At 34.9% G+C, this 22,518-nt stretch overlaps 1 protein-coding gene across 1 annotated transcript; it reads right to left on the bottom strand.

The window, feature by feature from the left end:
- Nucleotides 1-15,789: 15,789 nt before the first annotated feature.
- LOC127177657 (chymotrypsin-like protease CTRL-1) lies at nucleotides 15,790-17,359 on the bottom strand. Its single transcript, XM_051130050.1, has 7 exons — nucleotides 17,241-17,359; nucleotides 17,038-17,138; nucleotides 16,872-16,951; nucleotides 16,679-16,760; nucleotides 16,406-16,586; nucleotides 16,180-16,310; nucleotides 15,790-16,094 (listed from the first exon to the last, which is right to left on the bottom strand). Exons 1-7 carry the CDS (start codon nucleotides 17,293-17,295, stop codon nucleotides 15,933-15,935), a joined length of 792 nt encoding a protein of 263 aa, XP_050986007.1. The 5' UTR covers nucleotides 17,296-17,359; the 3' UTR covers nucleotides 15,790-15,932.
- Between the last annotated feature and the right edge of the window lie 5,159 nt (nucleotides 17,360-22,518).

The raw sequence follows: 22,518 nt of genomic DNA, 5'->3' as shown, positions 1-22,518 counted from the left end.
ATGTAAAAATGTAGTCTGTCTACTAACATGCGAATGTGTTTTGAAATGTTAAAAAACATCTTGATTGCAAAATAAGTGAGGGTAAAAAAGCATATTTTGATTAAAAAAAAAAAAGTTTGGAAGTTGAATCAAAGCATAGCTCAGTAGCTTAGTACATATAAGATACAAAAATGTAGTTCCATTTGTCTAGAGTACAAGGTATTATTTTTTCAATATTGCACCCTGTTTTGTCCCACAAGAATCAGTGTTATTAATTTATTTAATTAGCAATAGCATGTAGTTCATCACAGCCATGAAACAGGATTTGCTGCTTGCTATTACTAGCTGCTGACAGTGGACGGGGTCAAGATTGGTCTGGTTAGCATGAGCAGTTAACCCCTGCTGGTAGATGCTGTAACTACTTCTGGGGATAAAAGCCATATTTGTCCATTGATGGCCATTTGAAGTAGCTTAGTATTCTGATTGTCGGCTTAAAGTTTACTCTCATAAACTAAAAGCCACAAAACTCCAATACAGATTTTATTGGGTCAATAAATGTTAGGTTGGAGTTTTTTTTTTTTTTTTTTTTTTAAGAAAATGTCATAAAATAAGGCCAACTAATGTCATTCACCATCTATGCAGTGCCCACAAAGATGATGTAATGGAAGCTTTAACCAGTACACTTATGCAAGCAATGTTAAAACTTATATATTTCATAGGTTTTTTTTTACTTACACTTTGTGTAAAATGTGTACATTAAAAAGTTTTTTTTTTCCCTCCCAGAGAGGATGAATTAATGAAATAATTACCCAACAAATGAATGGTTATGCCAGTTATAGAGGTTTATTAAGTTACATACATACTTAATGACCTAGTGAACTTAAGTGTTAATCTAAAAAAAAAAAAACTCCCTGAGGGTGAGGGTGGTGTTGATAAATGCAGTGGAACATTTCATTTCAATCTACTATGTCTATTTTGGTCTGGCTGAGTAAATAATTTCCACAGATACAGAATTTCTTTTTAGTAAAAATGTCCTAAATCAAAAAAGCCAACCCCCAATCCTAAAGTCTTTATGATAGTCTTTTATCACTAAATATGTTTCTTCTTTTAATGTACAGTAAGCCTGAGGGTTTTGTCTTCCGATAAGATCTGATCACAGCTGTAAGCATGAGAATTTTAAGCAAGGTGATACACGACCGGGAAGGCTGACTGTTCTGAGACTAGCCTTGTCAAAACCACTGCCAGCACATAACTTGATAAGCAAAGGTTTATGAGTGAATACTGTGTTTAAATGTCATTGTATCTACAGTCGGAGAGCAGCGACCACCTATAAAGTGAGTTAAGGGGTATGACATTAATATCAAAAGCCACGTACGTATTGATACCTACACACTTGCGATTTTGACCACGACCCTGCATGCAGATGAGTCACTTTGAAATAGCCTGCATCATCTGTGAACGTACATGTGTGAATGTGTGTGCATGCAAAATTGGAGAGAACCAGCAGGCATAGTGAGCAAAGTCTTTTGCAGTTGAGGTCAGAGTTGGGATTAGCAGACGTCTAAACAAAGAGAAGTTAAACTCATTTATATATTTATTTCAACCCATGCGGTCTGTTAAAGTTACTACTTTTAGTTTACTATTAAAACTTGATATTAAATGTGATATCAAGTATAACTCAATATTAAAACACTTAAGAGGAAACTGCATCATGAGCAGTTCACATGAAGAGATCACAAGGCAGCACACCAGGTTACATATTTATATAATTATAATGCAGTCTTTGCAATTTGATAGTTGACTCTTCGCAGGGAGTTTGATTGACAGTTGATCTCACCAATCATAATGCAGAATCTGCCTTTCATCTGACAAACAAAACAGACAGGAGAGTAGATTAACAACAGTGAACTTGAAGTTTAAAAAATGGTATACTGATGCCTTGTGCGATTGAAACAAAATCTGTAATTCTGATGGTCATTCATGTTTTTTTTGTGCTAGTACTAGTAAAGAGGAAGAGATGATCGGTTGACGTACTGCTTGAACTGAGGTGCTGCAACGATCTGTTGCAACACATTAAAGAGCCACAAAATGGTTAGTGTTTGAATTTCTTACAAAATGACATAATTTGAAAGCTGAGAGTTTAATACCAAAAATAACCTGCTCTGTCTTGTCTGTCAGCATGTTGTCAGCATCCTCTTTATCCCACAATGTATTTTTAACTGCATGTGAATATGATGTGTGTCGTGAGAACACCATGACTTGTCTGATACTGCAACAGTAATGAAGGGGGGTGGGTCTTTGTGAATGGTGTTTGACTGACAGGCGATCTGACCAATCATAATGCCAAATCTGCCATTTTTGTCTGACAAACAAAGCAGACATGAGAGTAGATTAACGTCGGTGGACTTGAACTTTGAAAATTGTGTGTATTGAAACAAGATATCTTCTGATGATCATTTTTGTTTATTTCGTGTTATAACTAGTGGTATCAAAATTAGTGCGTTAACGCAGACGATAATTTTTTTTCATTTTAAGGCATTAAAAATATTTAACGCAATTAACGCAGGGGCGGGGTTAAGTTTGGCCAACCCACCCACTACCACTAAAGAACTGCGTTTATTTAGACACAGAATGTAATAGCGAGCACATCAAATCGGAGACTTTTCAGACGTGTGCTACAACGTCACCTCAGTCACTTGAGTCAAACAACCGTGGAAATGGTACCGTGACAAGGAGCTATAGTAGAATATCAGTGAACTGCGGTCAGATGAGATGTTGTCAGGTCAACATCTCCTCGAATCCTTCTGTCCTGTCAACCGTTATACTTTGCTCGTAGTGGGCGCTCTTCAAGTGCACACACAAATATGCCGGTGTGTGGTGTATTAGGCTATAGCCTATTAAAGCGCTGTATTATATTCAAACCCAAATGAAACTACATTTATGTAGTTAGTTGTACTTATGTCGTCAGTTAAGTCATGAAGTTACAAAAAAGGCGACTAAAGCTGCCTTAAAACTGTGCATGTAAGTGTTTATTATTTAAGAGTCAAATTAAGCAGTGTCAGATCTGTTTTAAGTTCAGCAGTGGCAGGTTTTAAAGTAACAGAAGCCAAAATATCCTAATAAACAGCTGCTGTGATGTCTGTTAATCAAAGAATAAAATTAAAAAAGATGAAATCAATAACTTCTATAGTTTTAAGCTTTATCTTTTATTTAATTTAGATTTTAGCGTTTGATAACTTTATTAAATTTGGCCATATTTTCTTGCCGAAGGGCACAGTTATTATAATGGGTTTATGTGAAGATTGTTTTAAGTCAGGGGTCACCAGACCCGGTCCTGGAGGGCCGGTGTCCCTGCAGAGTTTAGCTCCAATGCTAATCAAACACACCTGAACCAGCTAATCAAGGTCTTACTAGGTATACTTAAAACTTCCAGGCAGGTGTGTTGAGGAAAGTTGGAGGTAAACTCTGCAGGACACCAGCCCTCCAGGAACAAGTTTGGTGACCCCTGTTTTAAGTTCACTTAAATTACAAGTCTAATAAATTTTAAATTAATTATAAATTATTATTTCAATAATACTGTAATGTTGAATGGCTATAGTCAATGGTTGAATATTACGAAAAAAGTCATAGAGACATCAGTTGGTATCAGTGATACTTGCCTTCAGTCATAAAAAAATTGTAAAAATTAAACACATATCAAGAATAGACTTCTTTATGTTGTTTCTACATTCATTTGAAGATTAAAAGTGAAATTATTGCAAAATAAAAGTATAATTACAAATTTTAATGTTAGGTGGGATTAATCACTATTAAAAATGTGCGTTAATTAATACTTTTTTTTTTTTTTTAGCGATTTACACCACTAGTTGTAACTGGTAAAGAAGAAGAGATGGTCGGTTCACATGCTGCTTGAGGTGCTACAGTGATCTGTCACAACATAAAGAGCCACAAAATGGTATATATTCCCAGCAGGCACCAGACGTTAATATAATGTCAGGTTGACATGACGTCGGACAGACGTTGCATTTTAGTTGAGAATGAAAATCGTGTTGATGTCAGTTTGTGATGTCGATTTGACATTGACAATGTTGGATTTTTATTACACAACCTAAAAACCACAAAATATCTATGTATGCTAACGTCAGTATGGTACTATGTTGACATTAGACATTGAATTGACATTGAATTTTGGTCACGCAACGTCAAAACCGAAATTAAACCAATTATCAACGTCTTATGACACCCACATTGTGTGCCTGCTGGGTTGTTTTAATATCTTAAATTCTAAAATAGGCTTATATAGAATTCTTAAATAGACCTTTTTTTTTTTTAATACCGGGTTCATCCACACGAAGCCAGAGCTTCTCCTATCCGATCTTTTTTTCACTCATTCTTCTGTAAACATGGCATCATCTCAAGAAATATCAGCGAAACCACTGAAACCCATTTAAAACGATGTAGCATACATACCAGACTACTCGGAGCCTGATGTTATCACAAATGGGGTGATAACATCATTGTTTTACAAAATATACAGTTTGTCTGTACACCCAAAAACACAAGGGTGTTGCATTCAGATTTATCCACTCTGGGACCCGGTTTCAAGAATTGAATCCGTCTGGATGAAATGCCGATGCGATACAGAATTTGTATGTATGCAGCTAAACGCATTTCCGTGTGTACGGGCTCTAAAGTAACCTGCTCTGTCTGTTGGCATGCTGTTAGTTTCCTTTTTGCTACGCGATGTATTTTTTCACTGCGTGAGAACATGATGTGTGGCTTGAAAGCGCCATGGGGAATGGGTCTTTGCGAAGGGTCAATTGCGCTAAACCATACTGTGTTCTCATATGTTGTTAGAATTAATTTTAAAAAAGCCAACATTGTTTTACTTGCCAATTCCAATTTTTAGTCACATTTGGCGCTTACCAAGTATTAATTTTATGCCCTGGGTTGTATTGGTGTTTAATTTTGGTCTTGATAATATTTGTATTTTTTTCTTCCAAATAAACTAGAGGATGGTAGATTTTAAGAGATCTTCAAACTAATCCATTCATTAAAGCTTAGTAGTTGTTCTTTACCTCGTAAACAACTAAAGCAAAACCCCTTTAGGCTTAATGTTGTATCTTTTAGACTTTGACTTGAAATGGAAACTCACACCATCCATTTTGTAAACGTGTTATACAGCTTACTGTGAATGATTCATACATGTACGTTTCGTATTTTATTTGTTTGATCTCATAATGTTTTTATCAGAATGATCGATCTTCCAGTAAAATGTTCACTCTGAGTTCACTCTGTTGACGTGTGCCGAACCCCAAAAACTTTGATTGTGTAACACCCACATTTCAAATTCTAATCAATATCTGATGGATAGAACCTGCTCTATTATTTTTTCTCGTTTTTCATCATGAAGAACCGTTCATGTTTTTTCTGTAACTACTTACATTTACATTCAAACTAAATCAAAGAGAGAGCACGGTCTGACTAATAAGAACACCTTGATAGCGTCACCCACATTTTTTGGACAGTTTATGTATAAAGTTTCATTCAATTTCCAAGTAGATAATTAACTAGTCTAGTGCAAAACTAGTACCAATTGGCATTTGCAGTTAGCTGTAAGACCTTAAGGGGGTGACCACATAAGCAGGTCAACTCTACCTCAAAACTAAGTGGGCCACTTTAAAATGCTCGGAAGCTGCAGGGTGCAAACAGTAAGGGTCCAGTTTGACTCAACAGTATCAAAACTTTAAAACATTGCCGTTTGTAAGAACCATATAAGGGATACTGAAAGGAACCAATTTAATTGTCATCTTCTGAGTCATGCCCACCACATGCATGTGTTTAAAATCCGAAGACCACCCTTGCAAGGGTCCTAACGAAACCTAACTACTGTCTGCCGTGGGTCATCAGTTCTCAGAAACCTATACGTACACCCCCTTTTACTTTGACAAGCTTCCTGCTCAGCATATGTGAAGAAATGCAGCTTCCAGATGCAATGTTGAATGGTTTCAACATTATTATTGGCCCAGTTTATTTTTATTTTTATGTCAAGCCTGATCAGAGTACATGTAGTTCGTTTACTGCTTTTGAATCGCATGTTTTATTTGCACAATAAAACCAGGCAGGTTAGTATGACTGGGGCACAACTGAATTTTATAGTCTATAATAGTTTGCTTAGAATAAGAATAGCTATCAAAATGACTAGGACTTACACAAAATGCATGAATGACAAGTAGTTCCCAGTTACCACAACCTGACATCAGACTGATCACCGTAAACACAGGCTAGTCAAAAGAGCAACGTATGTCAAGAGTTGTGGTTGAGAGAAACGTAGAGTGAGAAAGAGAGAGAGAGAGAGGAGGAGAAAACAAGAACAGATAGTGAGCACTGAATGTGTCATGAATGAATCTCGAACGGGGAACTCTCCAGTCGTGGTTTATCATGAAATTCGCTGTAACTTGTGGGTTTGCCACAGCGAGATGAAGAAGTAAATGGAGACCCGCCTGGTTACTTGTCAGCAATACCGCCGTACGGGAACTGTGACGACTAAAATGCGATTTTCCGTTTCATGCTAAATTGAACTGTTCTCTTTACACACTGTATTTGAGTTTGTTTGTGGTGTGGCCTCATCCTTAGGTCGAAGGATGTGATGAGCAGTTCCTGTCGAGTTTACAAGTGAAATGCCTTATATTTGAAACCTGGACTGCACTATTAATATAACATTAGTATCTATATGTTTTTTTCCGCTTGAAACTATAAACTAGAATATGACTGAATATCAGTCCGTTTTTTTTTCTGTCTTTGTGGCTTATCATTTATCTACAAAATGATCAGTAGTTTTTTTTAAAGGTGACATATGATGAAAATCTGACTTTTCTGTGTTTAAGTGCCATAATCAGGTCCCCAGTACATCTACCAACCCACAAAACGTAAAAAAGTACATCCTAGTAATTTTGTTTTGGTAAGCCTTTTTCTGCAAGCATGTGAAGAAAAACGAGCATGTCAGAATTCGCTCCCCCGTGACGTGGTAAGGGGATCTTATTATAATATTACCACCCCTTAATCTGCACGTTTCCACCATGGTGCCATCATTTTGTTTTCCTAAGTGACAACGGTGTACCAGTTCTAACGCCTTGGAAAAAGTGTGACGAAAGCATGCTAACTGTTCTGTTGTTGGCTGCACAGTCAAGCACAGAACACTATTTAAAGCCCCAGCTTCAGAGGAGACAAGAGAGCAGTGATTTTTTATTTATTTACTGTATATTACGCTGCTGCCACACAGATCTAATATAAACATGCGTAATATAAACATTTTCTATTCTGGAAAAGGGCGGGGAGCAGCAGCTCATTTGCATTTAAAGAGACATGAACGAAAACAGCGTGTTTCTGCTTTCACGCAAAATGGCATTTTCAAAATGATATAATAAATGATCTGTGGGGTATTTTGAGCTGAAAATTCAAAGACACGTTCTGGGGACACCTAAGACTTACTTATATTACATATTGTAAAAATGGGCATAAAAGGTCTCCTTTCAAAAGATAGACAGGTTTGTGTCAGGTTCATGGTCTTTTTTTCCGCTCTTGTTTGTTTCTAAGGATTCTGTTCTCCATGATTACACTCCCTGTATATTTAAGTCCTATGTTTCCTTAGTTCTTTGCCTGACCTCCTTTATATTTGTGCCACATTTACTTTGATGATCTCATGTGTTTGTTCCCTGTTGATTTATTATTATTAAAAGACTTTCCTACATCTTGCACTTATATTCAGCATTAATGCATGACAGTGAAGTCATTATTATTGAAACTTTATCACTCCCACACATCAAAAACTGTAGGCTAATATTAACATGAAACAGTCTTTGTAATGTATTTTCCTTAAAAATGTGGCTTATTTTCAGTGAAACAGAATATTCAGTGAGAAATATGTAGGGCATAACTTGATTTTATTTATTGGGAATTGATTGGAATATGAGAAGTGAATTTTTTTATGCATGTAAGAAGGTTTTTGACAAGCAGGCTGAGCTTTGAGCATATTTCTATATCACGTGGCAAGTTTGATTTTTTTTTTTTTTTTAATTTATTCTTTGTAATTTTTGCCCTATAGCATTTTATTACATTAACAATAATCAGAACCTAATTACTGTGTTAACTGTTTTATATTTAACTCAAACACAACTATTAAAAAAGGTTCAAACATTCTCTGATGCTTCAGAAAGAAACACAATGCATTAAGAGCCCAGGGGGAGAAACTTTTTGAATTTGCAGATCAGAGTAAATTGTACTTAATTTGTCTTCCGGGAAACATGCAAGTATCTTCTGTTTGCTTCCGAAGGGCAGTACTAAATGGAAAAAAAAAAATTATATTTTAACAAAATAAGAAAAATTTGGACATCTTCATCCTTTTCAATAGTTTTCACTCCCTGACTCTTAATGCATCTTGTTTCCTTCTGGAGCAGCAGTGAGCGTTTGAACATTTTTAATAGTTGTGTCCCTCAATTGTTCTCACTGTGAAAAAATGGATCTCAAAATCATACAGTCACTGCTGGAAAGGGTTTAAATATGCAGAAGATGCTGGAAAACTGAAGAATTTTTCTGAAGAACAGTGCTCAGTTTAACTGTTCAGAACAAACAAGGGACTCATGAACCAACATCACAAAACAATAATAAAAAGAAAAAACAGTCATAGATCATCCAGGTAACCACACACAGTATTCAGAACAAAGGGTTTAATAATTTCAGGGTTTTTTTTTTTTTTTTTTTTTTTTTTTTTGTCTTGTGGACTATATATATATATATATATATATATATAAACATCTTTTATGAAAAATATCTTACTCAGGACAATACTAAATAAAAAATAACATGCATTTTGTATGATCTCTCTTATTCACATATTGTACTTATTCATATTGTATTATTCACATTTTCACAGATTTTGCAAGGAGTTCCCGAACGTTCACATAACACTGTATATACAAAGAAAGAAAGAACAAAAGAAATGATATATATTTATTTAACTATATGCACTGTTGAATCATTTACAGTAAAACCAGAAATGCTTATTAAAAAATCAGGAAAGGTGTTAATCCTAGGAATGTGGGAAAAAAAAGTTCTTGAATTTAATAAAAAAAAAAAAAAAAAAAAAAAAAAAAACCTCTTTTGCTTAGAAAAAAAAATGTGTGTGTGTGTGTATTGCACATTGCGCAACTAATAGAAATGTTCTAGAGCATTAATTTGTATGTTTCTATTAGAGGTGCCTGTGAGCCCAGACAATAGAAAATTTAGCAAAATCAAAATCTATCATTGTCCCGTTGTAGGCTATCAGTGTCAGTATGGTTTTTTTGGGGGGGGAGGTTGGGGGGGGGGCTGCCCCAATGTAGATAAGTGGGATGAGTAGCCCCTGGGGTGAGTAATGCTGTCCACTGACACATCTTTGTCACTGACCACATACATCACATATACATCTAACCTTTAGTAAGATGAAAAGCACAGCGTCTCAAAACCAGTTCCATTGTGTCATGACATTTCTGCCCATCTTTGAGGTCTGACTTTGTATTGTGTGAAACAATACAGCTCTGTCTATACAGCTCTAAAGAGCTGAGCTGAAGTGTGAGGAGTTTTTTTTCTTTTTTTTTTCTGGAGAAAACAAACTTTTGTTTTGAAGTAACTCACTTTTTTAGCATGAAACACCCCCATCCTACCTACTCCATTACTGTACTTTTAAGTTTCTTGTTCGTCAGAAACGCCAGCACTCACCACACCTAACCTGCTTCAAAAGAGACGCTCGTTGAAGATACAGCAGTAGCTCCCGAAGTTGTGGTTTGACTAGAGGTATTTCCCTGCACATTCACCCAAAATTTACATAATGTAAACACACAAACGCCACACTTACCACAGTTATTTTATTAACATAGATGACTAGGTTTATATATCTTAGTACTACTCTCACAAATCAATGTGCATATATTGATCACCCTTTCATCATGTAACAGGGAACTAAGATGTATATACCTGCCACGATAGACAGTCACATTTCATATACGTATTTTATATATGGTGACATTTAGTATATTTTGTCTTTTCATCACAGGTACACTGTGACAAAAAGGTCTGGGAGTATGAAGATCAATTGACTTGTTGAACCTGTGTAAGGTTGAGATGTCAGGTGAAACCCCTTTTAGCCCACGTATACCTCTGCTAAAATAATACCTCTGCCATATAATGTGGAATGTCTTTCAGTTCTATTTTCTATGAAAAGCAAGTGGTAACTCCATACATTTTCCTATAAAGAATACTACTAGCTACCAGGTGGAAGTTTACATTTTGTGAACAAATATGCAGGAGTTGCTCTAATTAGTTACTGTGTCTGAAGTATGGTTTTGTCTTGGTTGTAACCTAAAATTTAAAGCATGTACACTGTAAAAAATAAAAAATTTGTTGAATCAGCTTAAAATAATTTGTTACCCTGCTGCCTTAAAATATTAAGTTCAGTTAACTAAAATAAGTTTAGTCAACTTGAAATGTTAAGTTGTTCTAAGTAACAACTTAGATATTTGTGTTTGCTAAACTTAACAGATGGGTAAGTAACCCAACTGCCTTAAAATGTTAAGTTGATTCAACTCAAATATCTGAGTTGACTCAATAAATTGTTTTTTACAGTGTAGATTTTTCCACCCTGAAAACAATAAGGAGCTTTTACACATGTTGCCTAAATATTCAATTAATAAACACTATAAACAAAACAAAGACACAAAAGTGGGGTTAAAGGGATAGTTCACCCAAAAATACAAAATTTTGTCATTAATTAGTTCTAAACCAGAAAGCTCTTGGATTTCATCAAAAATATCTTAATTTGTGTTCCGAAGATGAATGAAGGTCTTACAAGTTTGGAGCGACATGATGGTTAGTAATTAATGACAGGTGGATTAACCCTTTAAAGAAATTCACTTCCAGAACAAAAAATGTACAGATAATTTACTCACCCCCTTGTCATCCAAGATTTTCATGTCTTTCTTTTTTCAGTCATGAATAAATTGTTTTTTGAGGAAAACATTTTAGGGTTTCTCTCCATATACAGGACTTCTATGGTGCCCCTAGTTTGAAATTCCAAAATTCAGTTTTAATACAGCTCCAAAGAGCTCTAAACGATCCCAGCTGAGGATGAAGGGTCTTATTTAGCAAAACGATCAGTCATTTTCTAAACAAATTGACAATATATATACTTTTTAACCTCAAATACTCATCTTGTCTAGCTCTGCTTGTACTCTGTGTATTCCTATTCATGACAGTTAGGGTGTGTTGAAAAACTCCCATCTTATTTTCTCCTCCAACTTCAAAATCATCCTGTATTGCTGCAGAAGTACCAACCCAGTGTTTACAAACTGAACACGCAAAGAAGATCAAAATAGTGATGTAGGACGATTTTGAAGTTGGAGGAGAAAATAAGATGGGACTTTTTTGACATATCTTGAACCGGAATACAAAGAGTACAAGCAGAGATAGACAAGATGAGCATTTGAGGTTAAAAAGTATATATATTGTCAATTTGTTTAGAAAATGACTGATCGTTTTGCTAGATAAGACCCTTCTTCCTCCGCTGGGATTGTTTAGAGCTCTTTGGAGCTGCATTAAAACTGCATTTTGGAAGTTCAAACTCGGGAGCACCCGAATCCAGTATATGGACAGAAATCCTGAAATGTTTTTCACAAAAAACATAATTTCTTTACAACTAAAGAAAGACAGACATGAACATCTTGGATGACAAGGGGGGAGAGTAAATTATCTGTCCATTTTTGTCCTGGAAGTGAACTTCTCCTTTATTGCTGACCCCTATCCACCACGAAAAGCACCAACATTGGGCACGTGAGCATCTGATCTGGACCACGGATAGCTGGGTGCTTGTGCGCCACTTACCTGGGGAACACATGGCACTAGGATGCACTATGGGAAGAAGGCAAGCCGGCGACGGCAGTGTGATGCTTTGGGCAATGTTCTGCTGGGAAACCTTAAGTCCTGCCATCCATGTGGATGTTACTTTGACATGTACCACCTACTTAAGCATTGTTGCAGACCATGTACAGCCTTTCATGAAAATGGTATTACCTGTTGGCTGTGGCCTCTTTCAGCAGCATAATACACTCTGCCAGAAAGCAAAATTGTCTGAGGAGCACAACAACGAGTTTGAGGTGTTGACTTAGCTTCCAAATTCCCCAGATCTCAATCCAACTGAGCATCTGTGCTATTTGCTGAACAAACAAGTCTGATCCATGGAGGCCCCACCTCGCAACTTACAGGACTTAAAGGATCAGCTGCTAACATCTTGGTGCCAGGTAACACAGCGCACCTTTAGGGGTCTAGTGGAGTCCATGTCTCGACGGGCCAGGCCTGTTTTGGCAGCAAAAGTGGGACCAACACAATATTAGGATGATGGTCATAATGTTATGCCTGATCGGTGTATATAACTACAATAACTACAGAACAGATGTTTGAAAAAAAGGTTCACTTTCTAAATCAGGGATGAGCAACTTTGGTCCTGGAGAGCCACTGTCTAGTTCCAACCCTAATTAAACACAGCTGAACAAGCTAATCAGTGTTTTAAGGGTAACAAGAAAGCTAGAGGGAGGTGAGTTGTTTTTGTTTTTTGTTTTTATCAGGGTTGGAACTAAACTCTGCAGTACAGTGACCCTCCAGGACCGAATTTGCCCATCCCTGTTCTAAATGGATTATTACTGACCTCTAGTGCTAGATCAGAAGCAGAGCATGAATAAAATGTATTTCTACAAGCATTTTTCAGTTCACTTCAGTGTATACTCATGACATTCTTAGTCTTCCCTGGTGAAAAAAAACAGCATATGCTGGTACGTATGTTTTGATGCTGGGATGCTGGTCTTTTGCTGGTTTATGCTGGTCCTTGACCAGCAACATGACCAGCGAAGAACCATCTTAAACCAGCATCAAAACATACCTAACCAGCATCCCAGCATCAAAACGTACCTACCAGCATATGCTGTTTTTCACCAAGGTTGTTATTTATATTTTAGTTATGTATTTTATTGTTTTATTATTATTATTTGCCAATCTTCATTATTTGTGCAACTGAAACAGGAAACCAGTAGTGTGACATCAGTCAGGTCATAAATCACCAACACATCCAAGTCTACACAACTGGCCTAGAACCGGATCTGCCAGATTATGGCACTGTAAGTAAATCATGAACCTTAATACCAGGAACGGGCAAAGGATTATTGGGTTTATTGTGTTTTATGGTTGACATTTTCATTCTTGTTCATACCATTGTTTTGGGGTGGAATTTCTCTGTATCTCACCTCTATATCTTATCTATATCTCACCTCACCTTTATTTGTATGTTTAAACAATACAGATTGTGTAAAAGCAGCTTTACAGTCTTTACAGGCAAACAAAATTCAATTCTAAAAAGAGGACAATAGTTGAAAGTCATATCATTGTTGATTCAGTGATGTCATCGTCCAGCTCAGTTCAGTTCTTTTCAAACAGTTTCTGTGGAATCAAGTCTGCAGTACTGGCAAAAATGATGTCCCCAACTAAGTTCTCCTCTACCCAGGCGAAACCTGGCATGGGTAGAGGGTAAAGCATGGCATGGTTTAATTCCAGGCTGTAATGGACTGTGCAAAGGACTCGTCTGGTTGTGAACTATTATATTTCGTGTGGACTATTACAGAGACTTTGGTGCATATTATGAGTTTGATGCCTCTTTTTGGAACAAAGAATATTTGGCTGCTGGAAAATACAGGTTAAAAGTTTTTTTTTTGTTCTTTTGTTTGTTAAAGGGAGACACTGTAGGCAAAAACACTGTTTTTTTCATGCACTTGTAAATTTGAGATTTAACGCTTTTTGGTTTTTCATAAAGTGTTTTTTTTTTTTTTTCAGACTAGTGGAAAGAAAACATCCAAAAGACACTGTTAAGAGTTTCTTTTATAGCACTTTGTTTATTTTTGTCAATAGATTTCAATTAAAATACATATTTTAATTAAATACATACATATTTTCTCAAAATGTGTTTTTTCTCCTACACTGAGCCATAAATCTCTACTTCAGTAGCATTTACACACACCAGACTTTACATTTTTATTCCTGTCTATATCCTGAAGGTTTTGCAGAGATTTGTTCATATATAATTAGCTTAATTATATGCATTTTATTCCCCCCAAAACTTTGAAAATATATTGTTTTGTCTGTTCTAATTATTTTCTGAATTACTGGGTGACAAAAAGGAGATACGCAAAATTCCCTCTGTAATAACTTTTGACTCTAATATGTCAAAAAAAATTTTGAAACTGACTTCATCCAGTTAAATTTTTGTGTTAGAAATGTATGCAAATTAGTGCATATTTAATTAAATGATGCCTCATTTGCATATTTAAACATAACATTTTAAAAAGCTTGTAATACTAAAAATGTTTGCAATTATCAATGTAGGGCAATAACTAGTATTTTTTTTATTTATTTTTTATTTTTTACCCTATTCACCTGCACTGTAAAAAATAAAAAACACAATCTGTTGAGTCAGCTTAAAATAATTTGTTACCCTGCTGCCTTAAAAGTTCAGTCAACTAAAATAAGTTTAGTCAACTTGAAATGTTAAGTTGTACTAAGTAACAACTTAGATATTTGTGTTTGCTAAACTTAACCGATGGGTAAGTAACCCAGCTGCCTTAAAATTTTAAGTTGATTCAACTCAAATATCTAAGTTGTCACTTTAATAATTTAACATTTAACATTTAATTTAACATTTCAAGTTGAATAAACTTTTTTTGAGTTGACTGAACTTAAAATTTTAATGCAGCCAGGTTACAAATTATTTCAAGTTAACTCAACAAATTGTTTTTTACAGTGTGGAGTGTTTCGCCTATATATAGAAACTGTCTTACATTTACAGTGTTAATTTACAGTGTTTTGTATAGTACTGTAGTACTTTTCAATATTATGAATTAGCCTTTTTTATTTACATTTTTCAACTTTGTTTTAGTAATTAAAAGATTATTTTAATTTTTACAGTATAAGAGTAATTTTGGAGTATTTTGTCTAAATGAATTATTGTTTAACATTTCTGTTTAGCTTAAGTTTATTTTTATATCAGTTTTAGTTTTAATTTTAGTACATCAACTTATTTTATTTAACGTGTTTTTTATAACATTTATATTTGATTATATTTCATTTATCAAATTTGAAAGACTTTTAATGCATTTGGTTAACTATAAATAAAATAGATAAAATATTGTCTATTATATTATTTTTATATGTAATAAATAGCTAACTTCTTTATTTTATTTTTTTATTTCATGTTATTTTATTTTTCTGTTTAATAATGTCATAGGTTTACTAGTAGGGTTACTTTTCAGTCAAATTCCAAAATGCTTTTTCTAAAATCTCTTACAAGCTTTTGCAACTTTTTGTACTTCTGAAAAATGACAGTTTTACCCAGTTACCAAGTCACTCAGTTTAAGCAGACTAATAGAAAGAGAAAGAGGCTTTGTAACTCATCCAGTCAAATTGAATATAATAGTAAAGCTAATAAAAGTGCAAATCAGGATTATTCAACACTACGTGAGAAAGTGTTTTGTCCCGTGGCTTTAGCAAGAATGTAGTGACTAGCAGATTGAACAACCATCTTGACTGGATTCTAAAGGAATGTTTCAACGTGTCATGATGGTTATATAAGTGTATATATACGTATAAAACTGCATTTTTCTGCATATTGTCTATTACATTTCAGGTTCATGTGATTAATTACACTCTGCAACATAATTCATTGATTTTTGAAGCATTTTATTTTACTCCTTTTATTTACTGGAACATTTTCATTACAATATGAAGTCACATACTTCAGAATGAAGTTACTGACTGACAAACCCATAAACAAAAAGAGCACCAACAGGGATTAAAGGCAGAAAATAAACACTCCAACTTGTGATCTAGTTGGAAGCGATAGTCCTGTCGATCCAGGAGCGCAGTTGGGAGATGCGGGCATATACTCCAGGAAAACGGGTGTCACAAGTGCTGCTTCCCCAGGACACAGCACCCACCAGAGACCAGACCCCTGAGCGCTCACACACCAGAGGACCACCAGAATCACCCTGTGGAAAACACACAACAACAAAAAATTAAACAACAGTGACGTTGATATGGTAATGTGTTTCTTCCTGATCTGTCTTCACATACATGACAAGATGAGGAACCGGAGGCTCCAGCACAAATCATGGCATCAGTGATTCTGCGCTGACCCCAGACCTGCCTGCACGCAGCAGGACTTACAATGGGTACACCTGTTTGCTGCAGGATCAGAGGGCTCGCTGAAAAAAGAGAAGAAAACATGACACATTGCATTGCACAGTAAGCACATGTGTTGTTATTCTCTCAGTATATTGTTGTTTTACAGCTGACTTACATGTGGTGGCAGTTCTACCCCAGCCAGTGGTGAAGCAGCGGGTTCCAGGCAGGATGTTGATGTTTGATGGAGCCAAACATACAGGAGAAATACGGGGAGTCAATGTGACTGGAGATGCCAGTTTCAGCAGAGCAATGTCATTGTTGATGGTTGCCCTGTTGTAAAGCGGATGTGTGATGACCTGCACATACAGAAACAGTGGATGAACTAGTGAAAGCTGACTCCATAGAAGGTAAAGTCATAATGAAATCAACGGCCATTAAAGAATGTTACCTGGGAAATTCGTTTGACCTGGATGGGTTCAGCATTGGAGCCACGATCGTGTTCTCCAAAAATGGCACGGTGAAGGCTGACCCTAAAAAGAGAGATAAAGATATAATGAATGGTTAAAAGACAGACAGGAGAGCTGAAAGAACATCTGTTAACTACTACTATATCTGATGTTTGTCAGATTGAAGACTCTTACGTGACACGGCAGTGGGCAGCAGTGAGAACCCAGTTCTGGTTGATCAGGGATCCTCCGCAGAAGTGGAAACCACTGGGTTGCTGTTTCAAGGTAAAAGCATTGAAAACATTACATTTGCTTTTTAAACAAAGCAGACAAATGTGTGGTTAAAGAACAGAACAGCTACCTGGAGAGAGACCTGCCAGGGCCAAGAACCAGAGATGGCATTCTGTCCGTTCACAATCCTGCTGCCGATCGTCTGTGGTTTAATCGCAGGCACTCCACAACCTGTTATTACAAAATGTAACACATGAATGAGGCAGAAAGCTCTTAATTTTAAGTTTTGCATTTTCTACATTTGCCCATCATTATTCTAAAGCAGACACTTACCCAGAGCAGAGGCCACCAGGGCAAGGCAGGTGATGGAGAAGATGGTGAAGGTCATGATGTAGATGAGTGTGTGATGTGTCTCACTGATGTATCTGTAGGTGCTCGCTCTTGCTTTTATATCATTTACAGCAGCTGATCAATCTGAGACGTGATGGAGGTCCATCCCATCGGCTCCAATGAGCTCATAGCTGAGGAACGTTCAGATCTGTTATTGCTGGAGACTATTTGCTTATTCATTGTCCAGAGCTAATGTCTTGCGTACAAAGAGAAAGAATTCTTCAAATTGTTGACCACATGAAAGTGTCTGTTTCCTTGTGAAGCATCATGATTTCATTGTATGGTATGAATTGTTTTGGATTAGAAGTTATTTTTGTTGCTGCTGTGTTGAAATTTCATTCTATATATCATTGAAGGTGCTTCCTTAAGTGGAATATGTCACGCGATCATTCTATCAGTTATGAGAACTGGGCTAAAATAATAATATCAGTTAATATCAGTTTTTTAACACCGCTTTAGATAACAAAATAATGGACTGGTAAAACAAGTTCTTTAAAAACATCACATCTACCAGAGACAGTGTTACGCAATGGAGCGGTTTTCTGCAGCATACCTTAATTTTTTATTATTATTATTATTATTTTACATTATTTTCTAGAAAGCATTACAATACAGTAATCTGGGCCTGTATTCAAAAAACTTAAATCTAAATGCTAAAAGTAGCTCATAACTCGCTGATTTAGGAGAAAATCTTAAAAATATTGGGCGTGTCAGTCTTAAATTTAAGACTCCTAAATTTAAGGTTACCGCAAATCCAATTTTTCCTTTGATTATATCCTTGTTTTCATTAGTTGGGCAAGACATAACTACTTTTTTTGTGTCCAGTTTGGTTTTCTTTTACATTTGCACATCTCACTATCAGCCATGATTATTCTGCTCTGTTAATTAAAACACTGTTTATATGCATATCTGCTAATTGTTTATGAGAACCACATATGTAAGAGGCTGACAATTAGCTAAACATATACTTGTTTAATTATTGACACTTGGCCTGCACTTTAAAATTTTTATTTGAATGTGGCAACATTTTTATTTTTAAACCTTTATTTGAATATAGCAACATAATATTGTGCTCTACAATATTTCAATGAATAAATCTCTGACAGAAACCCTTCCTCTATCAGCCAATCACAGTGTGCATAGTCAGTAAGCATGCTGACATATCCATAGTACAGAGGCCAACCCCACCCTTACTTTTATCTTAAGACTTCTCTCTATTCCTTAGAAATGTCTTTGTATTCCTAAAAAACAGGTTTTAAGAGAAAACTCTTAGCTAAAAACTTTTAGTGCTATTTAGGAGAACTGTTAGTGGTTTTCTTTGCTGATACAAATAAAAGTAATGGTCGTTAGATATTAAAGACAGTACTGGCAGATTTAATGTATTAGGTTGGTTGGTTTTGTTTGTTTATTTATTGATTTTTGTTTCTTTGTTTGGTGGTAAAAGTGGAAGATAAAGCTTGGTCTTCAGTTTTATAAGATTTCACATTTTTTAAAAAACTTTATAATCCAAATGCTAGCTTTATTTGATTTGAATCGTGTTTACAGGGTACGTCTACAATGTAAAGTAATAGGTTCGGTTTTTTGTTGTTCAGAAGGGCTTTTTTCTTCCTCCAAATTCCTTAGGCAACAAGACAATTCAATATTAAGTACTTCCCATAACCATTAAGAAACCTGTGAAAACCCCTCTTTCATTGTTTCATTCAGTCACACGTCTGAGCAAATTAGAGAAAACAAATCTTCTCGAAGCTCTTAATCAACTGAACCAAATGATTCGCAAAATGATTCACTGTTTCGAAGCGCTCGAAACGCCGCACTCTGGCGGCACCTGCTGGTCAAAATATTGTAAATGCAAAGAACACTCAACCCAAACATATTTACAACGCTTTGTATAAACCAAATACAAATGTTTTCATGAAAGTGCAAACCGTTTAGTGTAATCTACAAATAATTAAATGCCATGAAATATGAAGGTTTTTTTTCAAATATGTTTTCTTAATTATATACAATCCTTGTTTTGTGTGTTATTATGTAGAATTTAGCAAACTTACTTGATTGGAAGCAATTACATATCATTTTTCTTTTTGTATTATGCAAGCATTTTATTAACATGCATAAAATTAATTAAAAAGGAAGCTAAATTATAATAAGTCGTTATATTAAGTCGTTCATGGGTTCGCCAGATTAACGCCATCCAGCGGCGATTTGTATTATTCTTTAACATCAAGTTTATTTTTATATCAGTTTTAGTTTTAATTTTAGTACATCAGCTTATTTTGGTTTAAGTGTTCCTTCTAATATTTATATCTAATTTTATTTCATTTATCAAATTTGAATGACCTTTAATGTATTTGGTTGACAACAATGACATTATATTCTTTATTAAATTATTTTATTTTTGTTTTCATAACAAATAGCTAACTTATTTAATTTTTTATTTCATTTTATTTCATTTATCAAATTTGAATAACTTTTAATGTAGTTGGTTAACAATAACGACGTTATATTATTTATTATACTATTTTTAGTAATTATTAATAATATTATTAATAATTATATTTATGTTTAATGATGTCATATGTTTACTAGTAGGGTTACTTTTCAGTCAAATTCCAAAATGCTTTTTCTAAAATCTTTTAGAAGCTTTCGCAACTTCTTGTACATCTGAAAAAATGACAGTTTTACCCAATTACTAAGTCACTCAGTTTAAGCAGACCAATGAAAGAAAAAGGCTTTGTAATTCATCCATTCAAATTGAACATAATAGTGAAGCTAATAAAAGTGCAAATCTGACGCAATCAGGATTATTCAACACTACATGAGAAAGCGTTTTGTGCCGTGGCTTTAGCAAGAATGTAGTGACTAAGCAGATTGAGCAACCATCTTGACTGGATTCTAAAGGAATAGCTGAGGAATGTTTAGATCTGTTATCACTGGAGACTATTTGCATCTCTATTGTCCAGAGCTAATGTCTTGCATGCAAAGAGAATGATTTCTTCAATCTTTGACCTCATGAAGGTGTCTATTTCCTTGTGAAGCATCATGATTTCATTGTATGGTATGAATTGTTTTGGATTAGAAGTTGGGTTTTTTTTTTTGGTGGTGGGTTGAAGTTTCGTTCTATATATCATGAAAGGTGCTTCCTTAAGTATTTCCGCTATACTTGCGGTAAAAGAGCTGCTTTCCCAATAAGCCTGTGACATTAACTAATCCCGTATTCAACCTTGGCAAGCAATTCAAGAAAGTGAAGAGAGTAAAATTGTGGGTTTATGTCACGCTATCATTATATCAGTTATGAGAGCTGGCCTAAAGTAAAACATAAAGTACTAGTACCAGTTTCTTTAACACCACTTTAGATAACAAAATTAAGGTTAAAAAACTGGTCAAACAAGTTCTTCAATGACATCACAGCTACCAGACAGAGTGTTATGCAATGGTGTGCTTTTCTGCATTATTTTCTAGTAAGCATTATAATACAGTAATCTGATCTTTATCAATACAAATAAAAGTAATGCTTGTTACATATTAAAGACACAGTGCTGACACATTTTATTTATTAGGTTGGTTGGATTTGTTTATTAATTTTTGTGGCTTTGTTTGTTGGCAATCAAAGATGAAGTCTGCACTCTGTCTATTGATTATACATATTATATTTTTTGAGTGGAAGATAAGGCTTAGTCTTGAGTTTTATAAGATTTTACATTTTTTAAATTCATTAAAACTTATAAAATGCTAGCTAGCTTTATTTTATTTGAATCATGTTTAGGTATGTCTAAAATATAAAGTGCTGTGTCCAGTTTTTCATTGTGCAGAAAAGGGCTTTTTTCTTTCTCAAACTTCCTCAGACAAAAAGACAGTTCAGTATTAAGTACTTCCCGTAACCTGTGAAAACCCCTTTTGCATTGTTTCATTCAGGCACACTTCCGAGCAAATTAGAAGAAAATGAATCTTCTTGAAGCTCTAAATCAACTGAACCAAATGATTCGTAAAATGATTCACTGTTTCGAAGCGCTCGAAACACCACACTCTGGCGGCACCTGCTGGTTCAAATATTGTAAATACAAAGAAAACTCAACAGAAACATGTTCAAAACGCCTTTTACAAACCAAATGCATATGTTTTCATGAAAGTGTAGTCTATTCAATGTAATCTACAAATAATCAAATGCCATGAAATATGAAGGTTGTATTTATTTGCAATCCTTGTGTGCTGTGCAGGGTTTGGCAAACAAAGTCGATTACTTTACAATCGACATCTGATAACCCCTTCTTCCTTATTTCTTTTAATCAAACCTCTGAATGTGATTGTTTCTTTTAGAGGAAACTGCTTTCAGTACAGTTTTATATTTACCACATCTCTCTCAGTTCTGCAAACCATCAAAAACCAGCAAGAAAATCTGGTTCCTCTTGTTCTATGTGGTTTGGTCAGATTTTAATATAGTTTGATTTCTTGTTAAGATGAAAAAACACATTAACCAAAACTTGTAAACTTGATTTTTTTGTAATGGGGTAGGTAGAATATTTCACACTATGGCTTTAAGTGACAGGTTGTAGAAGGATTTAAGAAATACCAGTCTTCCCATCAGATGCTGTTATCATTGGAGACAATGAACTAATTTTCTTTACATAGTACTGACACATTTTATTCACTGGGTTAGTTGGTTTTGCTTGTTTATTCTTTAATATTAATTTCTTTGTTGTTAATCAAAGATAAAGTCAACACTGTCTATAGGTTGTACGTGTTATATTTATGAGATATAAGATAAAGCTAGTTTTCTTTTACTCTACAAAAGCTTGTTCTTTAAAATATATATTTTTAAAATCATTATGATTCGTAATGTTTCATAAAATGATTAGATATGATGGTTTAAATGTTAAATGTGTACATATGTGTACGATTTTAGTAAAAGTATTAAAAGTAATGTATTTAGTATTTTTTTTCTTACAAAATGCAGTTTTTAAACTTCCTCAGAAAACAGTGCAATACAATATGAGGTAGGTCTACTTCACATAACCACAGAGAAAACCAGTGAAAACCCCTCTTTCATTGTTTCATTCAATCACACTTTCGAGCAAATTAGAGGAAATCTTTTCAAATCTCTGAATAAACGGAATCAAGTGCTTTGCAAAATGATTCAGTCTGGCGGTTCCTGCTGGTCAAAACATTTAAAACGCCTTTTACAAATTAAATGCAAATATTTTCATGAAAGTGTGAACTATTAAAT

Source organism: Labeo rohita, chromosome 15 (assembly GCF_022985175.1).
Source record: "Labeo rohita strain BAU-BD-2019 chromosome 15, IGBB_LRoh.1.0, whole genome shotgun sequence".
Classification (NCBI taxonomy): Eukaryota; Metazoa; Chordata; class Actinopteri; order Cypriniformes; family Cyprinidae; genus Labeo; species Labeo rohita.
The sequence above is the reverse complement of the archived record's forward strand: the minus strand, read 5'-3'. Positions and strand labels throughout refer to the sequence as shown.

What these genes read in the sequence shown, in the direction of transcription:
- LOC127177657 (XM_051130050.1), bottom strand. Translation starts at nt 17,295, where the DNA reads ATGACCTTCACCATCTTCTCCATCACCTGCCTTGCCCTGGTGGCCTCT. An exon ending in GCTGCCCACTGCCGTGTCAC is followed by an intron (nt 16,761 to 16,871) that starts GTAAGAGTCTTC and finishes CTCTCTTTTTAG; the next exon opens with GGTCAGCCTTCACCGTGCCA. An exon ending in CCGGTTCCTCATCTTGTCAT is followed by an intron (nt 16,095 to 16,179) that starts GTATGTGAAGAC and finishes TGTTTTCCACAG; the next exon opens with GGTGATTCTGGTGGTCCTCT.